Here is a 24,101-nt window from a genome sequence, read left to right as displayed (position 1 = left end):
AATATTACAATTGGACAACATGACTACTTTCATGGATCCTGTCCATAAAAGCCTCTTGAAAATCCACATTTTCACCTGTAAAAATTTTAGTTGGTTTAACTAGATTTTTATTTACAAAGCCTTTTATACACATTGTACACTAAATAGGTTTTCTCCTATGTGAACTTCCATATGCTGCACTAGATGTATTTTTTGTGCAAAGCTTTTAAGACACTTTGAACATTTATATGATTTTGCTTTTTTGTGAATTTTCAAGTGTTTAGCTAGGCTGGTTTTAAGTGCAAAGTTTTTTAGACACTCTGAACATTGATATGGTTTTTCTCCTGTATGAACTACTTTATGTTGTACTAGAGCTGACCTGTCTGAAAAATCTTTCAGGCACAATGAACACTGAAATGGTCTCTCTCCTGTATGAACTCTCATGTGCTGTACTAGATGCGCCTTTTGAGTAAAGCTTTTTATACACTCTGAACATTGATATGGTTTCTCTCCAGTATGAATTCTCATATGTTTTATTAGATTTCCTTTTTGTAAGAAGCCTTTGTGACAAACTGTACATTGATAAGGCTTTTCACCTGTATGAACTCTCATATGCTGCACTAAATGTGGCTTTTGTGAAAAACATTTTATACACATTGAACATTGATATGGTTTCTCACCTGTATGTACCCTTATATGTTGAATTAGAAATGACTTTTGTGAAAAGCCTTTTAAACAATGTGCACACTGATATGGTTTTTTCCCAGTATGAACTCTCAAATGTTGGATTAAATGTGCCTTTTGTGAAAAGCCTTTCTGGCACTCTGAACACTTATATGGCTTTTCCCCTGTATGAACTCTTCCATGATTTACAAGAGTTGCTTTAAGTGAAAAGCATTTTAAGCACTCTGAACATTGATAAGGTTTCTCTCCTGTATGAATTCTCATATGCTGTACCAGAGCTGATTTGTGTGTGAAGCCTTTTGGACACACCGAACACTGATGTGGTTTCTCTCCTGTGTGAATTCTCATATGTTGTAGTAGATGTGCTTTCTGTTTAAAACTGTTAAGACACTCAGAACACTGATATGGTTTCATTTTTGCATGAACTCTAATATGTTTTACTAGCACTAAATTTAAAATATTTCAGACACTAAACATAGCTTATCTTTTACATGAACTTCTGTATATTAAAAATTAATGAAATTTCTTTTACACTTTCAACACTGACATAGTTTTTCTACTTTCAAATATTTGACAATTTTTTTTAGTTTATATCATTTTTCTGCATGAGCCATCATAAAATGTTACTCATGTTTATTAGACATAGCTTTAAGATGCAATAAACATTAATGTAGTTCAGTTTCTGTATGAATTTATTTTCAATTAAAATTTATTTTGTTTATTTCTTATGAATACTGTGGAGATTTATATAGTTTCACGCCATTTCTCATCTTTTTTTCATTACACTTACTTAGGCAAGATTTTCACTCAGTTACTCAGTTTCAACAAAGCAGTGACTAAATATGAACAGCTGATGATGAGAGTAAGCCATTAACAACAACTCATGAGGAGCACTTTAATCCTAGTCTATGAAGATGTAGATACATTGTTGTTGATTTTCTTAAGTGAAGTAGTACTGGTTCTCTGTAACAGTGACAAGTATGATAAGTAGTAAGAGTGAAAAGATGTACATAGAAACATTATTTTATTTTTAGCTCTCTTTTACAATGCCTATATCAATAATGTCATCTCCCGAAAAATGCACTAACTCATATATATATATATATGTCGTACCTAGTAGCCAGAACTCACTTTTTGGCCTACTATTCAAGGCCCGATTTGCCTAATAAGCCAAGTTTTCATGAATTAATTGTTTTTCGACTACCTAACCTACCTAACCTAACCTAACCTAACTTTTTCGGCTACCTAACCAAACCTAACCTATAAAGATAGGTTAGGTTAGGTTAGGTAGGGTTGGTTAGGTTCGGTCATATATCTACGTTAATTTTAACTCCAATAAAAAAAATTGACCTCATACATAATGAAATGGGTAGCTTTATCATTTCATAAGAAAAAAATTAGAAAAAATATATTAATTCAGGAAAACTTGGCTTATTAGGCAAATCGGGCCTTGAATAGTAGGCCAAAAAGTGAGTTCTGGCTACTAGGTACGACATATATATATATATATATATATATATATATATATATATATATGTTGTACCTAGTAGCCAGAATGTACTTCTTGGCCTACTATGCAAGGCCCGATTTGCCTAATAGGCCAAGTGATTTTCTTTTTTTTTCAACAAACTGTTTCCAATTGGTTTATTTTAATTATTATTATATTATACTAAGAACACAAGTTATTGATTTAGTTATGTTAGTTTAGGTTACGTTTTGCTAGGTTAGGTTAGGTAGGGTAGGTTAGGTTCGGTCATATATCTACGTTAGTTTTGACTCAAATTGAAAAAAAATGAACTATACATAGTGAAATGGGTAGCTTTATCATTTCATAAGAACAAATTTAGAAAAAATATATAAATTCAGGAAAACTTTGCTTATTAGGCAAATCTGGCTTTGCACAGTAGGCCAAGAAATGCGTTCTGGCTACTAGGTACAACTATATACAGTAACCCCGCGATTATCCGGGATTCAAACATCCGGAAAACGCCCTTATACGGCCAAAATTGCGATCGGATAAAGTTATCACAATATCCGGCCAAAATAGCCACAGGGACCGGATTAAAGCAGGTTTAGTCGGATAAAATGTTGGGGCCCGGTTAATTTTCTGCAGAAATTACACTATCCGGTCAGTCGCCTGGATAATCGTGCCTTTGTCCGTATATGAAAACATGAGGCGGGCCATATGGTATTAATCTCGTCTGCCCGAGACTCGAGGCGCATGGTGTAGGTGGGGGTGGGGTGGGTGGGTTGTAACACGGGGAAGGGTTTCTCGAACTATCTTTCCTTTTTCTCCCCCTCTACCCGTATTCTTACTTTTTATTCTCTACCAAGGGACTCCAAAACTTTTACTAAAGCCAACTCCACGCCACGCGGTCCTAAGACGATTGACCGACTTAGGATTCTACAACCCGTATGACGTGACCTAGGCTTTGAGCAAAACCCTAGAGTCGCCTCCGCCGCCACCACCAGACCAGTAACACAGAGCAATGATCGAGGTCTGGATCGATCATGCTAATAAATCAACCTTGGGGCTTGATCCCCACTATAACCGATGAGCTTGAGAGTTGTTAAGTGTGGAATTAATTACACGGTAAAGATGACTTCCGATTTGGTGTTAGAATCGGCGCCCAATCCAACTCTGCCTCGTGTGGACCACGTGACCAGGACAAGTTCACATGCTGTACATATAACAAATACATGGAAATAATAAAAATGCAAAATATTAACTAATTAATTTATTAAAAGACAACTAAAACAAGATCTAAATATGTTCACTCCCTGTCACTTTAACACTCCCTACTTGACCTGAACGGCAATGAGTTGACTATCCCTATAAATAACAATAGCAACTATACCTCTATGTTTCTACCAGCTAAAGATGTTGGGCTGGTCTTGGGGGAGAGGTGAGATGGGTTGACCTCCCCCAGTTGATCTGGAGTCCACACTAATCTCTCCTCGTCTGGTCTACCCCAGACTAGAGCATTGTATCCTTCCGCATAGTCTAAGTTTTACCAAGTTACTAGCAAGGTTTAAGTTATAACAATTAACCACTGTTGTACTTAATTGATCCAGACTGGTTGAATTATTTTACTGAAGTTAAATTACACAAGCCTCTAACAGCAGAGCTGTTCCCGATCACCAAAATGGTTAATTGAACTTTGAGAAAATAGTGTACATGTCAACTCTGATGACTTATGACCGCCAGGTCACTCCGCCTTACAACTTAGATCTGATTCGTGATGTCACTGATGGTGACTTAACTCAATAATTAGAATACTCTTGATATTGTACCCAGTAATATTATACAATACAATTTTAATACAAAATTAATAAAGGCTAATTTCTCTAACTTACTGAATACTATACGATGATTCATTATACGCAGCTATGAACAAGGCGTCGATTATTTTCACCGCGAATTCCCCTGGGGTCAGGTCCCGGGTCACCACGCGGGCCCAGCTTCCCATTCTCTTTTGTCGATAAACCACTCTGGATAATTCTTACAACCAGCCTAGATTGTTACAGGGTGGTGTCAGGAAAGAGGGGAGCGTTGGGAGGGACCACCTGGGGGGGATTAGGGGGAGGATGGGGAGTGGCCTATACACTACAGTACAGTAATTACTATCAATTTTAGAACAATTCATCATAGCCAAAATCAAAAGAAATACTAGTAATTATGTAATAAAAAATTCCATACAAGTTTCCTAAAAACAATTTGCACAGGCTGAAGTTTCCTTCAAATATATATATTTTTTTTCCTCCTGGCGGCCTACGTAACGTGCCTCCTCCCTGCCCCGACTGGACCCGTCCAGGCCTGGTCAAGCCATGTGCTCTCTAACCTCGTGTTACACCACAGTGCCGTGCCATTAGTGAAATATTTTTTTAAATAACTTTTTTATTTTCATAGTAACTTTGAACATTTTTGGCCAAAACTATGTCTGGTAGCAGCATGAATTATTCTGGAGGTGTTAAGAGGAAGAAGGTTGTCCTAACACTTAAGGACAAGCTACGTGTTATACAACTTTGTGAACATGGCCGGTCGACCTCAAGTGTTGCCAAGGAATTTAATATAGGCACTAGTACTGTTTCTGATATAAGGAAACAAAAAGAGAAACTTATGCAATTCATTTCAACCTGTGAAAGTGAAGGTGCAAGCACTAGCAGAGGTTATGGTAGAAAAACTATGAAAACTTCGACGCATGTGCAGTTGGATGAGGCTGTGTACAAGTGGTTTGCTCAGCACCGCACAGCTGGTGTGACAATTCGTGGCCCAGAAATACAAAATGCTGCAAGCAGATTTGCTGAAAGCCTTGGAATAAAGAATTTCGAAGCGAGTGAAGGGTGGGTTGCAAGGTTCAAGGGTAGGCACAATATTGTGAAGAGGAAAATTGTCGGTGAAAAACTGAGTGCAGATGAAAGCAGTGTAGAACCATTTAAACATAAATTACGAGAATATACTGTGGCAAATAATATATATTCGTATCAAATTTATAATGCAGATGAAACTGGGTTGTATTGGAGGAGTTTACCAGAAAAAACTCTAGCAATGAGGAGTGAGGGTTGTGTGCCAGGACGTAAGGTTTGCAAGGACAGGCTCTCAGCCATGATGTGTGCGAATGCTGACGGCACAGACAGAATCACGTGTGCAATTGTTGGCAAATCTAAGAAACCAAGAGCCTTGCAACATTGCATGGACAGACTGCCAGTGAAATATTATAACTCAAAAAATGCATGGTTTACACAGGAGATCTTTCTTTCCTGGTTTCATGACGTGTTCTGCAGGGAAGTTCGTGCCTATCAAATTAAGAAACTCAAAATAAGGCCAAGCGAAGTTCGGGCTTTACTGTTGCTTGATAATGCGCCTGCCCACCCCAGAATTGACACGTTAACCTCACATGATGGCAAGATAACATGTATGGCACTTCCTCCTAACACAACCTCTCTCATTCAGCCTATGGATCAGGGAGTTATCTGTGCTATGAAGAGGTTGTACACCAAAAAAATGCTAAACGAAGTTTTGGTGGGTTTGCCTCTTCCGGAAGATATTGAACTCGGTGTGGATAACAGGGCTAAAAAAAAACCTTCAGAATTTGAAGAACTATACAATCAAGGAAGCCATCTATAACTGGGCCAAGGTGTGGAGTGAATTAAAGAAATCGACTTTGAAAAATTCCTGGAAAAAACTCCTCACGTCTACGTTCAGAAATGAGGAAGATGAAGAAATGGATTTTGAAGAATTTACAGATGAAATCCATGGAATGTTTAGAAATGCCGGCGAAAACTTAGAAAGACAGGATGTGGTTGATTGGCTTGAACAAGATGCCAATGATCCAGGATATGGTGTGATGAGTGAAGACGAGATTCTACAGTCTGTTACTGGTGAGGTGGACGAAGAGGATGAAGAAGGCAGTGAAGAACCAACACCAATGACCACGAAATACAGTGTACTCATGACGTATGTTGACGGATTAATAAATTTTTCATCAAACTGTGCTCATCCAGAGGTTGGAAACATGTATCCGTACCTTAGGCGAACAACAGAGCTCATCATACAACTGGCCAGTGAACACAGAAGGCAAGCAACACTTGATTCATATATGGTACGAAAATAAAACCAAGCGCCTTCAACAAGTGAGGCGGCACACGCAACCCAAGCGCCTTCAACAAGTGAGGCGGCACGCGCAACCCAAGCGCCTTCAACAAGTGAGGCGGCACACGCAACCCAAGTGCCTTCAACCAGTGAGGCATCCTCAGCAGACAGTGAGAACTAACTTTGCCTAATGAACTGTACAGTAATTTTAAGTGTTAATTTTAGTGTTGTGTTACTATAAGTTACGTAAATTGTCAAGAATTTTTAACTTCAAGATGTGTCATCAATCAAGAAGACGAACAACAAAAAGGTAAGTTGAGGTTTCTAGTTGAATATTTAACCCCCTAACTGCGTTGCCTCCAAATGTGACACCCCCGCAGTGCGCAGGAAATAAATTCTCTGGAAAAAATTCTTTTTTCTTTTTAAAGTTTCAAAAACCCTTCCCTGAGTATGGGTATGTAAAAAAAAATTCGAAATTGTACTTACTTTGGGTGCTATGGGGTCCAGAAGCTGGGGCGTGACGTCATCATTCCCCGTGCGCCCGTGGTGTAAGCTCTCGGAGGCGGTGGGGCGCTCGGGGCGGGGCGCGAGTTGCCGCGAATATATTTTTGTTCATTTATTGCGCACATTTCCCAATACATTTTCATTGTTTTTATGTGCCAATCCAATGTATAATGAACACGTACACTATAATATCGCAGTACAACATCCGTACTGTCCGTAGACACTGTGTTACGTGCATCACAAACAAGTTCACTTATCCTGCACAATTTCCAATGTATCATGCCAAATAAATTTATATTTACACTTTATATACACACTGTACAGTATCACACACTATATACACACACCATAAACACGCTCAGTACTCCGCGAGTGTGTGATATGCTGCGAAACAGCCAACGGGGCAGAGTGGCACCTTGCACTCCACGCACCAGGTGCTGATACATCTTCGTTTCTGTTCTCTGCGGGTAGTGTTCCTGCATACTATACAGGCACGTTTACCCTTCTCCCGTGATGCTGTGCCTGGCATGTACTCGAGCATATGTACTCCGAAGTTCTCATTACCCCTCAATCTGTCTGGAGCTGCATGTGGCATTGTTGCTTGCATTCCGCGCGGTACAACAGAACCCTCCTTGCCATACTTTACTAGCAGCTGTGACACAACACCAGCACTGAATGTACGTATAGACGGTCTCCTGCCAGATTTTACTAAGTACATATTGAAGCAGTTGAGCACTGCAACATCCATCAGGTGGAAGAAGAACTTTTTAGTCCACTTCACAGACTTGCGCACGCACTCCACTCCACCAAGCATCATGTCACACTTATCGACGAGGCGCATGTTCACGTTATAGTCTATGACACAGTCTGGCTTATACACGGTGTTGCGTGTCTGAAAGTGGACTTTCCCACTGTCCAACATGGCACCGGTGTGAATCGTACTCAGCATATTCACCTCGCGTCTGTCCTTCCACCGCACTGACAGCGTATTGTCACACTTGCGCAGCTGGCACTCACCTACGGCTATAGCTATACCGAACACTGGCATTTCCTTCCTGTGGCTCTTCACAGTGCCACACACGCCGGTGTTGTGGGCAAGGAGGTATCTGGTCAATAAGGGGCTGGTGTAATAGTTGTCGGTGTACAGTACATGCCCCTTGTTCAGCAACGGTTCCATCAGGGTTTTTACAACACTGCCAGAGAACCCGTGTTCATCTTGAGCCGGTATGTCGACGTCTGTACCAGAATATAATATCATGTCCAAGACAATACCAGTCTCACAGTCGCATAGCACAAAAAACTTCAGTCCAAATCGGTGCCGCTTTGATGGAATGTACTGCTTGAATGCCAGTCGCCCCTTGAACAGTACAAGCGACTCGTCAATAACCACATTCTGTCCAGGTACAAAATAATCCCTGAACTTCCCTCTCATGTCACTGAACATCTTCCGTACTTTCCACAGTCTGTCGTGTCTGTCCTCATTTGCATTATTCTTGAAATGCAGGCACCTGAGAATCAAGAGATACCTATCACGCGACATGTACCGGTTGAACACAGGCGTTGGAACAAGGCTGTCTTTGCTCCAGTATTCCTGGATGACAGCTTTCTCAGAGTGCTTCATCATCATGGTGAGTGCCAGAAACACGTACATTTCGTCGATTGTCGTGTCCTTCCATCGTGTGAGCCGTGAGGCAGGTAAAATGCCTTCGTCTATGAGGCTGTGAGCGAACCTGTTTGTCTCAGTCACAAGATGCGTCATGAATACATTGTCAAAATATGCCTGAAAATATTCCATGTCTGCCATATCATCACCAGTATATGGGAATAATGGTGTAACACCAAAATCGCTATCATCAAATGTTGGTATTTGAGGGACAAATGTGGTGCAATCCTCCCACACAAGTATACCAGGGGGTTTGGTGTTGGCGCCAACACCACCACGAGCACCAAAACTACGGCTACGTCGTCCGCTGCTTCTGCTGGAGCTGCGTGAGGGTATGCTAGGCGCTGAGGCAGATTTACGTACTGTAGACCTACCACGAATAAATGATGTTGAGGGGCCACTGTCGTTGTCCACATGCTGTGAGGCACGCTGCCGCCTGCCGCGGCGTGTTGCTGAGGTAGCAAAACCCCGCCTGGTAACACCACCACTGCTCGTACTCGGGTCGTCCACACTACTCGTATCGGAGCCAATGTCACTGAAGCCCGAGAAAGATTCGTCACATGTACTATCACTGAATAAACTACTAGCGTCTGGGGACATACATGATGGTGGTGATGATAACGGTGTTGACCCAGGGCGGCGAGGCAGGCCGGGCGAGGCACGAGTACCCCACACACTCGCCACATCTTCCAATTCTGTCTCTTCCTCACTCGTATTAGATCTCTGAGTTAGGTCTTTATCTGGATCATAGTCCAGGTCATCATCCAGAGCACCGTCATCATACAAAATATCGCGTATTTCCTCCTCAGAGAGTCGTTTTCCATGACCGCGGGTCACCGTGGAGCGGGAGCTTGTAAAGGATGCGTCAGACATGGTTGCTGCCGTGAAACTGAGGCTCCCCACGGCCGCAGGGCATGCTGGGATTTTTTTTTAAGATGGCGGACGATCACTGGGGCCCCCACCCACCCATACCATACCCGCGTCACCGCGCGCCAGTTTTGAATGGAACGTGAAAAATCAAAATACCTGGAGGCGCGTTGCGCAAACCAGACGCGAGCCTGCAGGCGCGTTGCGCAGTTTAAGGGTTAATAATTATATGTGGCATGTCAATTCAAGTTATGTTATTTGTAGTATAAAAATAGTTGGAAATGGTTAGTTTTGGACTCGTAGGTGAAAAAGTACCATTATCCGAAAAATGTGCTAATCCGGCTGGGGGTCCTTCCCATATAGTCCGGATGATCGAGTGGAGACAGTATATATATACAATGCTTCCTCAGTCTAACAAACCCCGCTGTATCGAATTCCCGGAAGAGCCGAACAAATTGAATTCGGTACCAAATGTTCAGTGGAACATACAAATGTTCTATTAAGCAAGAAATGTTCGTCCAAGCGGTCATCGAGGCCGAGCGTCGGAGCTGGCTGTCATCAACTATGATTCGCCAGAGTGTAAACAGTTATATAGTGTTTTATTACCCTTACCCATTGTTTCTAGAGAGAAATGGTGATAAAAATGGTGATAAAATGGTGTCAGGGGGGCATTGGTGAGAGGGTTGTTGTGAGGAGGCAAGTGGTGTCAGTAGGGTTTTTTGTTAGGGGGCAGGTGGTGTAAGTTACGTATTCTCATGGGAGGCAGGTTGTCAGCCAGGCAGCTGACAACCAGCTGAAATGATGATAAAATGGTGTCAGGGGGCATTGGTGAGAGAGTTGTTGTCAGGAGGCAAGTGGTGTCGGTAGAGGCTGGTTGTCAGTTGTAGAAGTTGTCAAGGGAAGCTGGAGTAATAGTGGTGTCAGTAGAGGCTGGTTGTCAGTGGTAGAAGTTGTCAGGGGAAGCTGGAGTAATAGTGGTGTCAGTAGAGACTGGTTGTCAGTGGTAGAAGTTGTCAAGGGAAGCTGGAGTAATAGTGGTGTCAGTAGAGGCTGGTTGTCAGAGGTAGAAGTTGTCTAGAGAAGCTGGAGTAATAGTGGTGTCAGTAGAGGCTGGTTGTCAGTGGTAGAAGTTGTCAAGGGAAGCTGGAGTAATAGTGGTGTCAGTAGAGGCTGGTTGTCAGTGGTAGAAGTTGTCAGGGGAAGCTGGAGTAATAGTGGTGTCAGTAGAGGCTGGTTGTCAGTGGTAGAAGTTGTCAAGGGAGGCTGGAGTAATAGTGGTGTCAGTAGAGACTGGTTGTCAGTGGTAGAAGTTGTCAAGGGAGGCTGGAGTAATAGTGGTGTCAGTAGAGACTGGTTGTCAGTGGTAGAAGTTGTCAAGGGAGGCTGGAGTAATAGTGGTGTCAGTAGAGGATGGTTGTCAGAGGTAGAAGTTGTCAAGGGAAGCTGGAGTAATAGTGGTGTCAGCAGAGACTGGTTGTCAGTGGTAGAAGTTGTCAAGGGAAGCTGGAGTACTTTTCAATTCGAATTGAAAGCAAAGGTCAACAAACTGATCGAAACTGTGAACGCCAAGAAATCAGGACTCCACCTGCCAAAAATTATTGGGGAATATAAACCTGGATATGCGTATGGAAATGTCAAGACACACAAGACTGGAAACCCACTTCGGCCAATCATTAGCCAGATACCCACACCCACGTACAGACTGGCGAAGCGACTCAACGGCCTGCTCACTCCTTATGTCCCTTGCGCCTTCAGCCTGAAGTCTCCAAAGGAATTTGTTGACTTACTGCGGAGCACAAGGGCCACAGGGATAAGAGCCTCGTTGGACGTAGAATCACTGTTCACCAACGTACCTGTGGACGAGACAATCGGGATGATAGCCGACAGAGTGTATCGTGATCCAGCCTGTACTCCTCTTGACATACCAGAAAATATTCTAAGGAAACTACTCCAAGCTTGTACTAAAGAGGCACCCTTCTTGAGCCCGGATGGGCACATGTATAAGCAAGTAGATGGGGTCGCCATGGGTTCTCCCCTAGGTGTCCTGTTTGCAAACTTCTACATGGGTACCATCGAGCAAAAAGTCTTAGTCGACATGAACTTGAAACCGGCCATATACTGCAGGTAGGCTGACGACATTTTTACACAGGTACCTGATGTAAGACATCTGCAGGAGCTGAAGGAGGCATTTGAGCAGAGTTCCGTGCTGCGTTTCACTTACGAGATGGAAAAGGATGGGAAGCTGCCCTTTCTAGATGTAACAGTCATGGAAAAGAGCGGAGGTTTCCACACTGCAGTCTACACTAAGGAAACGAACATAGGAATGTGCCTAAATGCCAACAGCGACTGCCCAGACAGGTACAAGAGGAGTGTTGTTAACGCATATGTCGACCGTGCTCTCAGCCACAGCTCAGAATGGAAGCAAGTCGACGAAGAACTCTGTAGGGTAAGGCAGGTCTTAGTCAACAACGGCTTTTCCAATGGTTTCGTCGAAGACATCATAAGAAGGAAAGTGAAACGTCATGCAACCTCTGAAGAGACAACTAACACAACACCTATACCCCCTATTAGACTATTTTACAGGAACTTCTTTTCCACAGCTCATAAAACGGAGGAAAGGGTCCTGAAAGATATTGTTAATAGAAACGTTATCCCTACAGACAAAAATCAGAGGATACAACTGACGATTTACTATAAAACCAGAAAAACGGCCAGCCTACTCATGAGAAACTCTCCAGACACAAAGCAAAACGTTTTAAAAGAGACCAACGTCGTCTATGCCTTCAAATGCCCTCTTGGGGACTGTAAGCTCCAAAAAACCCAGTATATAGGCAAGACAACAACATCTCTTTCTAGGCGTTTAACGATGCATAAGCAACAGGGCTCCATTTAGGAACATATAATCTCTTCCCACAACCAAACCATCGCCAGAGAAATCCTAGTAAACAACACAGAAATCATCGATAGATACAACGATAGCAGACGGTTTGACGTTTGCGAGGCACTACACATTAAGAAGTCAACACCAGCAATCAACAGCCAATTAATGCACAACTATATTCTACCCACCTCAAGACTCCGCTCTAATATAGAAGCATCAAGAAATATGGACCAATAGGCTTTCTACAATCACTTCCATTCAATACCCATTGTTTCGTGTTCTGTCTTGTGTTGATGAATTTAATACCCTATTAATACCACCTCACCCCATCCACCTCACTCAAATGTAGATATAAACAAATCGGAGATGTGTAAGTTCTATTCAGTTGTGTATGTGTAAGCTAAAGTCTTTGAAAATGTAAAAAGTTTTACGAAATGCGCTCAAGTGTCGCGTCAGACTAGAAATAAAAATGAATTTTGGAGAATTGATTTTTGAATTACCACCAGCAGTGAAAAGAAATGTACGAAAGATTGAGAAAATTCGTGTTAGAATTATTAATCTTACTTTTTCGGTCATATTTAATAATATATGTCTACAGGAAAGACTGCTACCAATATATATATATATATATGTGTGTATATCACGAAAATAAACACGTGATTAAGAATAATATACGAAAGTACTTAAGGAAATTTCCTGTTTCATTTTTCCTCCGTGGTCTGACATTGTCATATATATATATATATATATATATATATATATATATATATATATATATATATATATATATATATATATATATATATATATATATATATATACAGTACAACCTCGATTCAATGTACCTCGATTCAACGAATCTCCGGCTAGTTCGCACACTTTTCAGGCCGAATTTCCTCACCCGGTTCGACGAACAATGGTTCGCCGAAGCGAGGGATGTTCGGATTTGGTTACGATGTCCAGACAGAGTTCACAACCTGGTGGAAAACTTTCCCATTCTATAACAGATTACAATTAATATTTCTCTCATATGACAAGTTAGATCACACAAGTGGATCACACAAGTGGACCACACAAATGGACCACACATGTGGACCACAAGTGGTCCACAAGCTTACGATTTTGGGACAGAGTTCACAGAGTGGTGGAAAACTTTCTCATTCCATCACAGATTACAATTAATAATTCCTTCATAAGAAGTTGGATCACACAAGTGAACCATATGAACCAAACACCAGCCAAAATGGTCCACACAAACACCAGCCAAAATGGTCCACACAAACACCAGCCAAAATGGTCCACACAAACACCAGCCAGAGTGATCCACACAAGTGAACAACTGAGTTTCCATGATTATCGTTCACTGATTTGGGGCACACGTATCTTTGTACATTAATTTAAAGGATGAAGCGTGATTACCTAGCTACATGTGGTAAAATCTCCTTATAGACATTTTCTGCGATGAAACAAGATGAGTGAAGGTGGACAGATAAGAGAATACTATACTGTAAACCTCACTTTAAAGTGAGGTTTCACTCACTTTCGTCTGTGTGTCGTCATAGTTCAGTGACCCATGACTTTTGAAAGTTTCATATTAATAAATAATTTCTAAAACCAGTGTTTTAATAGCTTTTTATTATCCTAATTAAACTAAACTAAATAAAACCGAAAATATGCTGTAACATGATAGACATCTGCTCTTTGAGAAATTACTGTATGTTATTGGAACAACTCCAGCGTGAGTGGACGGGTCTAATCCCTGTACACACACCATGCTTGTTTCATCCCTCCCTCCCTCTCCCCCCCCCTCTCCCTCTCTCTCTCTCTCTCTCTCTCTCTCTCTCTCTCTCTCTCTCTCTCTCTCTCTCCCCATCCATCCATCCATCCATCCCCTCCCTCCATCCATCCCCTCCCTCCATCCATCCATCCATCCCCTCCCTCAATCCATCCATCCATCCCCTCCCTCAATCCATCCATCCATCCCCTCCCCTCCATCCATCCATCCATCCCCTCCCTCCATCCATCCATCCCCTCCATCCATCCCCTCCCTCCATCCATCCCCTCCCTCCATCCATCCCCTCCATCCATCCATCCCCTCCCTCCATCCATCCCCCCCCTCCATCCATCCCCTCCCTCCATCCATCCCCTCCATCCATCCATCCATCCATCCCCTCCCTCCCTCCATCCACTCCCTCCATCCATCCTCTCCATCCATCCATCCATCCATCCCCTCCCTCCCTCCCTCCATCCACTCCCTCCCTCCGTCCATCCATCCATCCTTCCCCTCCCTCCCTCCATCCATCCCTCCATCCATTCATCCCCTCCCTCCATCCATTCCCTCCCTCCATCCCCTCCCTCCATCCATTCCCTCCCTCCATCCATCCATCCCCTCCCTCCATCCATCCATCCATCCCCTCCCTCCATCCCCCCCTCCATCCATCCCCCCCTCCATCCATCCCCTCCCTCCATCCCCTTTCTCCCTCCATCCATCCAGAATTGAAGAAACAAATCAAGTTAAAAAAAAAGTTAACTGGGTCAGAGTTAGGGTTATCAGCGAGTCGGTCCCTTCACCACCACCGACACACCTCCCCCCCACCCCTACAGCCCATACATACACACACACACCCTCAAATCATCCATCCTTCCATCCCTCGCTCCATCCTACCATCAATCCATCTCCATCCTCTCCTTCCCTGCCTCCCTCCCAAGCTCTGCCTGCCTCCCTCCGTGCCTGTCTCCCTCCGTGCCTGCCTCCCTCCCTGCCTCTCCCTCACAAGCTCTGCCTGCCCACCTCCCTCCCAACCTCCCACTGATTTGTGGCAGACGTATCTTTGTAAATTAATTTAAAGGCTGAAGCGTGATTAGCTAGCTACATGTCGTAAAATCTCCTTATAGACATTTTCTGTGATAAAACAAGGTGAGTGAGGGTGGACAGATAAGGGAATACTGTTCTGTAAACCTCACTTGGTTTTCCTTCGTCTGTGTCGTTATAGTTCAGTGACCCATGGCTTTGAAAGTTTCAGACTAATAAATCATTTCTAAAACCAATGCTTTAATAGCTTTTTATTATCCTAATTAAACTAAACTAAATAAAACCGAAAATATACTGTAATATGATAGACATCTGCTCTTTGAGAAATTATTTGTTATTGGAACAACTCCAGCGTGAGCGAGTGGACGGGTCTAATCCCTGTACACACACCATGCGTTTCTCGTTTCAATTCGTCACCACAGTTCAGTGACTACGGCTTCGAAATAATAAAATTAATAAATCGTTTAATCAATAGTCATTTAACAGATGATGAGATTATACAAAATATTACTGGCACTGTTGACGACGACGGAAAGGAAGATGAGGATGAGAATGATAGCAGTTTACAATCTGCTTCGTGTGCTGACGCATTGTTCTATGTTGAAAAACTCCTTGATATTGTTTCACAAACTGACAATCCAGAGCTACCAGGCTTTTATCAACACCTAAGGACGATGAAAGATATTTGTCTCAAGGACATGACACAAAGAAGGAAACAAATGAAAATGAGTCAATATTTTTCACGAACTAGCAGCAAATCAATCAGCACAGCCGTACCCAGCACCAGCACAGCCGTTCCCAGCACCAGCACAGCCGTATCCAGCACCAGCACAGCCGTACCCAGCACCAGCACAGCCGTACCCAGCACCAGCACAGCCGTTCCCAGCACCAACACAGCCGTACCCAGCACCAGCACAGCCGTACCCAGCACCAGCACAGCCGTACCCAGCACCAGCACAGCCGTACCCAGCACCAGCACAGCCGTACCCAGCACCAGCACAGCCGTACCCAGCACCAGCACAGCCGTACCCAGCACCAGCACAGCTGTACCCAGCACCAGCACAAAAGCAGCTGAAGCCAACACAGCAGCAGCGAGCACCAGCAAAGCTGATGCAAACATCTAAAAACATCGTGTGTGAAGTGAACAATTAGAATAAGTGTTAAATTTAAGTGTGTACATAGTGTTAAAATTAAAGTTGCAATAATTCTAATGTACAATAGTTTTCAAGAACTGTATTGTAGTACTCAACATACAGCAAAACCACTTTTAATAATACAGTGCTAACGGCCTAATGCACTGCAGTACCTATTTACTGTAGAGCATTCACAACTTCACAAAACTTCAAGATGGACATAACTCCAACAATAAGGTAAATACATGAATTACGGTATTTTTAGTAGAGTAGTAAAATATAGGTACAGTAAGTAATATGATACAATGCATTTTTATTGTGTACAAGAAAAAAAAAGACACTGACGCAAACGCCTCTTGAAGGTCACCTCTTGCAACGAATCCAACGAACTGGGGGTGGTCCCATATAGTACGTTGAATCGAGGTTGTACTGTATATATATATATATATATATATATATATATAAATATATATGTCATACCTAGTAGCCAGAACGCACTTCTCAGCCTACTATGCAAGGCCCGATTTGCCTAATAAGTCAAGTTTTCATGAAATAATTGTTTTTCGACTACTTAACCTACCTAACCTACCCTAACCTAACTTTTTCGGCTACCTAACCTAACCTAATCTATAAAGATAGGTTAGGTTAGGTTAGGTAGGGTTGGTTAGGTTCGGTCATATATCTACGTTAATTTTAACTCCAATAAAAAAAAATTGACCTCATACATAATGAAATGGGTAGCTTTATCATTTCATAAGAAAAAAATTAGAAAAAATATAATAATTCAGGAAAACATGGCCTATTAGGCAAATCGGGCCTTGCATAGTAGGCCGAGAAGTGTGTTCTGGCTACTAGGTACGACACATATATATATATATATATATATATATATATATATATATATATATATATATATATATATATATATATATATTGTGACGATAATCTCCTTCAAGAGATTGAGCCTGCTCTTCCCTCCAAAATACGTCGCCATACATCTATATAAAACTAATATGGAAGAAATATCCAACAACGACAACAACACCAAGTTTTGCCAGAAGCGCAAAACGTATGCAGCCAGGAACACCTGCTCCACCTCGAACCACCAAACTACCTGTCTTGTCGCCGGCTCATCGCTGATTGGCTGCGGGTCCAGTTGCAACTGCACTCCACCCACCACACTACTTGATGTCTGGGGCCGCCCCGACCTCAGTCCTCAGAATATCCAGTGCTTTCATCAGGTTAACACGTCTCGTTGGTAGACTAAGCTGTGGCTTACGTGTACTAAGAGAGGTGATAGCTTAAAGCCAATATTCCTGCACCTCTTATTTGATTGTATATTGCTCACTTGTTCTTACTCACTTGTCTTAACGTAACTTTTCATTTTGTCATTTGATTATTCTTACTATTTTTGATTGATTGATTTTATTATACGAATTTGTATGTCCAATTTATTCATGTTTTGCTTTTCTAACGTAATTAAAATTTCATTGCTAAATTTACTTGTGTTTTGTGTGTCTTCTCATTACCTTAATACAGACGAAGTTCCAGATTTTCTATCTTTTTGTTTTTATATGTGACGAGGCCATACCCCTAGCTTTTGAACAGCCGAACACCAACGCGTTACCGTCACATATTATATGGGGGCCTGTCCTAGGAGCCTCGCTCAGGTACTGGTGCCAAGTAGTAATTTATGGTAAGCGTATTTAACTTTGTTAACGTAGCTTTTACTATTTTTCATATTCAATTTCATTTTTTATAAGGTGCGGTGTATTGTGCATTACGAGAGTAGCATATGGTGAAGTAAGTAAGTAAGTAATTATCAAAAGAAGGCACCAAACCGGGAAGGCTATGTAGCACCATCAAAGACGCAAAATAATCAGAGGGCGCTAAATATCACCAAGGATGCCAATACGAGAACAAAAACGCATAAGGCGAACGATATCAAAAGTATCCGAGTCACCAAGAATTCTATCGAGGGACAGGTGACCGCGAGGGGCGGTCGGAAAGCAAGACACACGCTCGTCCTGGAAGTCAGGACATTCAAGAAGGACATGCACGACCGTAAGAGGGACAATGCAACTAGGACAATAAGGAGCAGGGCGGCGCTCCATCAAGTGACCATGGGTTAAGCGAGTATGGCCAATACGCAACCTCGCCAGAGCTGTTTCCCACCGCCGGTTACGGTGGAAGGAGGACGGCCACGAGGAAACACAACATTTAAGAGTACGTAGCTTGTTACCAGTAACAGACAACCAAGAAGCCTGCCAACGGGTAAGAACTGAGGAATGGATAACTGGGTAAAAGTCGGAATACGGAATGCCTTTACGAGAGATGGGACAAGAGCCGACAGCTTCCTTAGCGGCAGCATCCGCACGCTCATTTAAAGACACACCAATATGGCTGGGAACCCAACAAAACTCAACCGACTTAAATTTACTGTGAACGAGAAACAGCCAATGCTGGATCTCGACAACTACCGGATGAACCGGATTAAAGGACCCGAGAGCCATGAGGGCACTACGAGAGTCAACAACAACCACAAAGGAAGACTGACAACGAGAAAGCAGGAGACGAAGAGCATAGAGAATAGCATAAAGTTCTGCTGTAAAGATGCTAGTCTCCGGAGGCAAGCGACACATATAAGTGCGATCAGGAAAAACAACAGAGTAGCCAACACCGTCCGCTGACTTAGACCCATCGGTGAAGACAGAAACGGAGCGGGAGTGAGAAGAAAAGTGCTCGAGGAAAAGGCGTTTTAGAACCGTAGGAGGGGTAAAAGCTTTAGTGATACGGGTCAAGGAAGTACAAAACCGCGGAAGAGGGACCCTCCACGGGGGCAAAGAAGGAACAACACGAGGAGAAACATCAGAAATACGAACGGAGAGAGAATCCTGTAGGCGAGATAACCGGACAGAAAGAGGGAGGTGGTGAAGAGGAACAGGAACCGCAGGAGGGGTAAAAGTTAAAGCACGACAGAGGCGAGAGGAAGGATGTTGCAAGGACCGCGCAAGATAGCGAAGACAGTAGCGATCACGGCGGTCCTGGAGAGACAGGAAGCCAGTGTCAACATACAAGCTAAGGATGGGAGTCGAACGAAAGGCACCAGAACTGAGGCGCAACCCAGTATGGTGCAAAGCATCAAGACGGCGAAGAGTAGAAGGAGAAGCAGACGAGTAAGCAGGGCAACCATAATCGAGCTTAGACAGGACGAGAGAGGAATGTAAAGCAAGGAGTGCGCGCCTATCTGCCCCCCAAGAAGTATGGGACAAGACCCGAAGGAGGGTAAGGGCCTTAGAGCACTCAACACGGAGGTAAGAGATATGGGGAGACCAAGACAAACGAGTGTCAAGGAATAACCCCAAAAGCTTCGCGGAATCTTTGTATTCAAGGGGATGACCATAAAGCGACAAAGAGGGACGAAGAACAACCCGTTTCCGCGTAAAAGTCATGGCACAAGTCTTAGAAGTAGAGAACTTGAAGCCATGACCTGTGGCCCAAGACGACACGGCATCAATTGCAAGTTGAAGCCGGCGTTGAAGGAGAGGCGAATCATCACCCTGACAACAAAGGGTAAGATCATCGACATAGAGAGCGGAGAAGACACCAGAAGGAAGAGAGGAAAGAAGACCATTGAGGGCAACAAGAAAAAGAGTAGTGCTCAGAACACTACCCTGGGGCACACCTTCGTATTGCTGAAAAGAGGGAGAGCGGTACCAAGGCGCACCCGAAAGGAACGACGAGAGAGGAAGCTGCGGAGAAAGAGAGGGAGATGACCACGAAGGCCAAAAGAATGAAGTTGAGATAGGATATGATAACGCCAAGTGGTGTCGTAAGCCTTTTCTAGGTCAAAAAGGACGGCAACAACGGAGGTCTTCGCAGCAAAAGCAGTACGAATATAGACCTCCAAGTTCACCAGGACATCTGTCGTGCTGCGGCACTTGCGGAAACCAAATTGAGAAGGGGAGAGGAGGTGATGGTGTTCCAGGAACCACATCAGACGAACGTTAACCATACGTTCAAAGAGTTTGCAGACACAACTTGAGAGAGCAATAGGGCGAAAGTCCTTAGGGGAAGTACCCAGAGACCCCGGTTTGCGAACAGGGAGGACAACGGCATCGAGCCAGTCCGCAGGGACTGACGACGACTCCCAGATCCGATTATACAGACTCAGTAAATACCGAGACGTGCTCGGAGGGAGATGGCGAAGCATCTCATAATGAATACCATCGGAGCCCGCCGCCGTAGAACCGCAGAGGGCCAGGGCAGAACGAAGTTCAGAGAGAGAGAAGGGATCATTATAGGGAAGCTGAAGATGAGTGCAGAAATCTAAAGGACGAGACTCAAGGACAGGTTTACGAAGAAGGAAAGATTGGGGAAGATGAAGACCAGAGCTAACAGAAGAAAAATGGGAACTCAGTTCGGAAGCGACCTGCAACGGGTCCGCCACAAGAGTATCATGGAGGTGAAGGACCGGTGAAACATCGGGAACGAACTTACCCGCTATCTTGCGGATACGCTTCCAGATCTGGGCCAGAGGGGTCTCGGACGTAATTGTCGAGACATAAGATGCCCAACATTCACGTTTAGCCGTACGGATGGCCCTACGGGCCACCGCACTCGCTTTCCGAAAGAAAAGAAAAGAATCGGACGTCTGCCTACGGCGGTGCCTCTTCTAGGCTGCACGCTTACAGCGGACAGCCCGAGCACAGTCCGCATTCCACCAGGGAACGCACTTCCGTGGACCCCGAGAGGAAGAGCGAGGAATAGAGCGGAGGGCAGCGTTGAAGACAGTGTCATGAAAAAGGAGGAGAGCGCGAGAGAGAGGCAGAAGGGAGAGGTCAGGGAGAGCAGCACTGAGGGTAAATAGGGTCCAGTCTGCCTTAGCAAACTGCCACCTAGGGAAAGAGAGGGAAGGGCGAAAAGAGAAAAAGGAAACAAGGATGGGGAAATGATCACTTCCATGGAGGTCATCAAGAACCTGCCACGTGAAATCTAAGTAAAGAGAAGAAGAGCAGAGAGAAAGATCAAGACAAGAAAGGGTGCGAGTCCGAGAGTCCAAATGAGTGGGCTCACCAGAATTCAGAAGAGACAGGGAAGAAGAGAGGAGAAACGGCTCAAGGAGGCGACCCCGGGTATTCGTCAGAACGTCACCCCAAAGAGAATGACGACAATTGAAGTCACCCAGCAGGAGCACAGGCTCCGGCAAGGAGTCCAGGAGGTGTTTCAAATCAGGAAGAGAGAGCGGGACACTCGGGGGGAGATAAATGGAACAAACTGTGTACCATTTCCCCACAAAGATACGAGCAGCAGAATAATGGAGAGGCGAAGGAAAAAGTAAAGGAACAAAGGGAACATCAGCCCGAATCAAAAGAGCAGAAGAATTAGAAGCCCCAGCAATGGCTGGGGTGGGGGAGAGAAAGGAATAGCCACGAAAACGACCAGGACGAGCACCAAGCATTGGCTCCTGGAGACAGACACAAAGGGGCGAAAACCGCGAAATCAGAAGTTGGAGTTCGAGGAAATTGGCGTAATAACCTCGAACGTTCCATTGAAGAATGGACAACGACGAGAAGAGAAAGGACAAAAACAGAGAACAAGGAAGAAACAAAGGCGAAAGAGCAACAGAGCACGTTAAAGAATATCAGGGTCGGGATCAGGGTCAGCAAAGTCAGGGTTAGGGGGCATGGGTAAACTGAGCAAAGACGGAGGGAAGGAAACGGGAGAACAGAGCAGAGGTGGGCGGGCAGGGTCTGGAGGAGGAGGAGGAAGAGGAGGAGACAACGGAGAGGAGCCGTCAAGGACAGCAGCAGGAGGAGGGGGAGTAGAAAGAGGGGAGCGCACCCCAGCAAGAGCAGCAACCGAAAGGGAAGCAGGGGCCAAAGAAACCTCCATAGCAGGAACAGGGGGCGCAAGCACTGAAACAGGAGGGGAAGGAGCAACAGAGCCAGAAGGAGGAGCTGAGGAAGAAAGCGAAGCCTTCTTACCCGCCGGGGAAGAGGAAGGAGAGGAGCCAGGCTTACGCTTCTTACTTAAAGAGACCGGTGTCCCAGCAACTACGTACCGGGCAACGGATTCCAGTGTCTCAACAGGAGAAGCCGAACGAGAGCACACACGACGACCGTTAGGAGAGCGATGGACATCCGCCCGCACCGACAGGCGGTGGGGAGAGCCAATAGATGGAGGAAGAGGATGGGAAGGAGGATCGGAGGGGGACGAGGAAGAAGACACAGAAGACACGACAGACCGGGTAGAAGGAAGGGGAACCCCAGACAGAGGACCAGGAGGAGGATCCTTCGGGAGAGAACCCAAAGGAACGGAGGAGGGGGCAGTGGGCGCATCAGGGTCCAAGGCCCGGAAACGGTTGTGAGTCTGAGGAAGGCGGGAAGGACGTGGAGAGGAAGAGCGCAACACGCGAGCATAAGAGATATTAGCATAAGGCGGGAGCCGGCGAACCTGGCGCCTCGCCTCAGGAAAAGATAAACGCTCCCGGTGCTTCAGGTTGAGGACGGCTGCCTCAAGCTTGTAATGGACACACGCACGGGAGAAGGTAGGATGGGCCTCACCGCAGTTGAGGCAACGAGCCTGGGGAGAAGTGCACTCCGACTTAGAGTGACCTTCGCCACCACACAAAGGACAGAGAGATACAGTCCCGGAGCAGCGGAGGGCACCATGCCCAAACCTCCAGCACTTGTTGCAGAGCCGAGGAGAAGGAATGTACTCCTGGACAGAGCACCTGGCACCAGCAAGAATGACAGAGGGTGGAAGGGTCCTACCATCAAAGGTAATCTTCACAACCCGGAGGGGTTGACGGCGACTACCACGAGGGGGATGAGTAAACGTGTCCACCTGGAGAATAGAATGGCCCTGGGCAGCGAGGATATGGCGAATATCGTCGTGGCAGTCGCGCAGGTCCCGAACACCGGTTGCAACATGGGGCGGGAGCAAAATAGTGCCAACACTGGCATTCAATTGAGCGTTCTTCGAGACCCGAACGGGGGTCTCGCCAAGGCAGGATAAGGCAGCCAAGCGGGAAGCAGCATCCTGAGAAGGAGCAGCAACGACACGCGTACCGAGACGAGTGGGGTTAAAAGTAATGGAGGCATCCACGGAATCAATGAGATGTCGATGAAGGGAGAAATCGTCAGGAGGCGCAGAATCAAGAGGGAGGAGATCAAAATATTTGGCCCACGAAGCGGGACCAAACAAGGCTTGATAGGTAGCAGAACTGGAAGGAATCGAGCGAGGGCGGCCGTGACGAGGACGGCGGTGAGAACCCCCAGAGAGGGGTTAAAAGGCGCAGTAGTTACAACTAGAGAAGGAGCCGCACCAGGGGACGAGGTAGTCACCACTGGGGGCTTGGGGCTCGACCCAACCACAGAGGAGGGAGGGGAGCCAGGGGAAGGAGTCAGAGAGGCCAAAGGAGGAGCAAGGTCGGGGCCCAATGCAGCGGAGGCTACAGAGCCCGGTCTTCCAATACGGACCGACTCGGGGGCTTGGTCGCCCACCCCACGAGCCTGAAAAGGTAAGCCAGAAGCAGCCGAAACAGGGGTTATCATCTTGACGAAATTACGAATTCACTCACGAATGTGCCCCCACACCCACCATGGAGCCACAATTAGAGGCAGGACACCCAACAAGAAGCTATCGCCGATCTTGTCGGGGCCTCCTAGGGGTGCGTCGTGAGTATACGCCCCACAAACGCCACCTTAAGAAACCGACAGTCCGTCGAGATCGGGTTCAGTGACGAAGTGGGGATTGACAATAAAAGGTTCCCCTCGCTCTCGACGTCGGGTACTGCAGTTCTACGGGTGCATGAGTATGCCTCCTCAAGCACCCGGGCGTCAAAATAGAAGAAGTCCATGGAAGAACCAGAACGAGCAAAAGGTCGGCAGGAAACGGCCAGCAGATAGGAGAAGAGGGGGGAGAAAAACGAAACAGAAGGAAAAGGTGCCCAGCAGAATTGGAGAGGACGGCAGCAGGAG

General features: G+C 45.1%; 1 protein-coding gene across 1 annotated transcript in view; it reads right to left on the bottom strand.

Moving 5' to 3' along the window:
• Nucleotides 1-200: 200 nt before the first annotated feature.
• Nucleotides 201-24,101, bottom strand: part of LOC123761588 (zinc finger protein 436) — a 111,248-nt gene continuing 87,347 nt past the window's right edge. Inside the window, 2 exon segments of the mRNA XM_045747606.2 lie at nucleotides 201-441; nucleotides 444-1,626. Coding sequence (XP_045603562.2) covers nucleotides 338-441; nucleotides 444-1,077 — 738 coding nt within the window. The 5' untranslated portion in view covers nucleotides 1,078-1,626 and the 3' untranslated portion in view covers nucleotides 201-337.

Source organism: Procambarus clarkii, chromosome 24 (genome assembly GCF_040958095.1).
Source record: "Procambarus clarkii isolate CNS0578487 chromosome 24, FALCON_Pclarkii_2.0, whole genome shotgun sequence".
NCBI lineage: Eukaryota > Metazoa > Arthropoda > Malacostraca > Decapoda > Cambaridae > Procambarus > Procambarus clarkii.
This window is presented reverse-complemented; position numbering and strand designations above follow the sequence as displayed.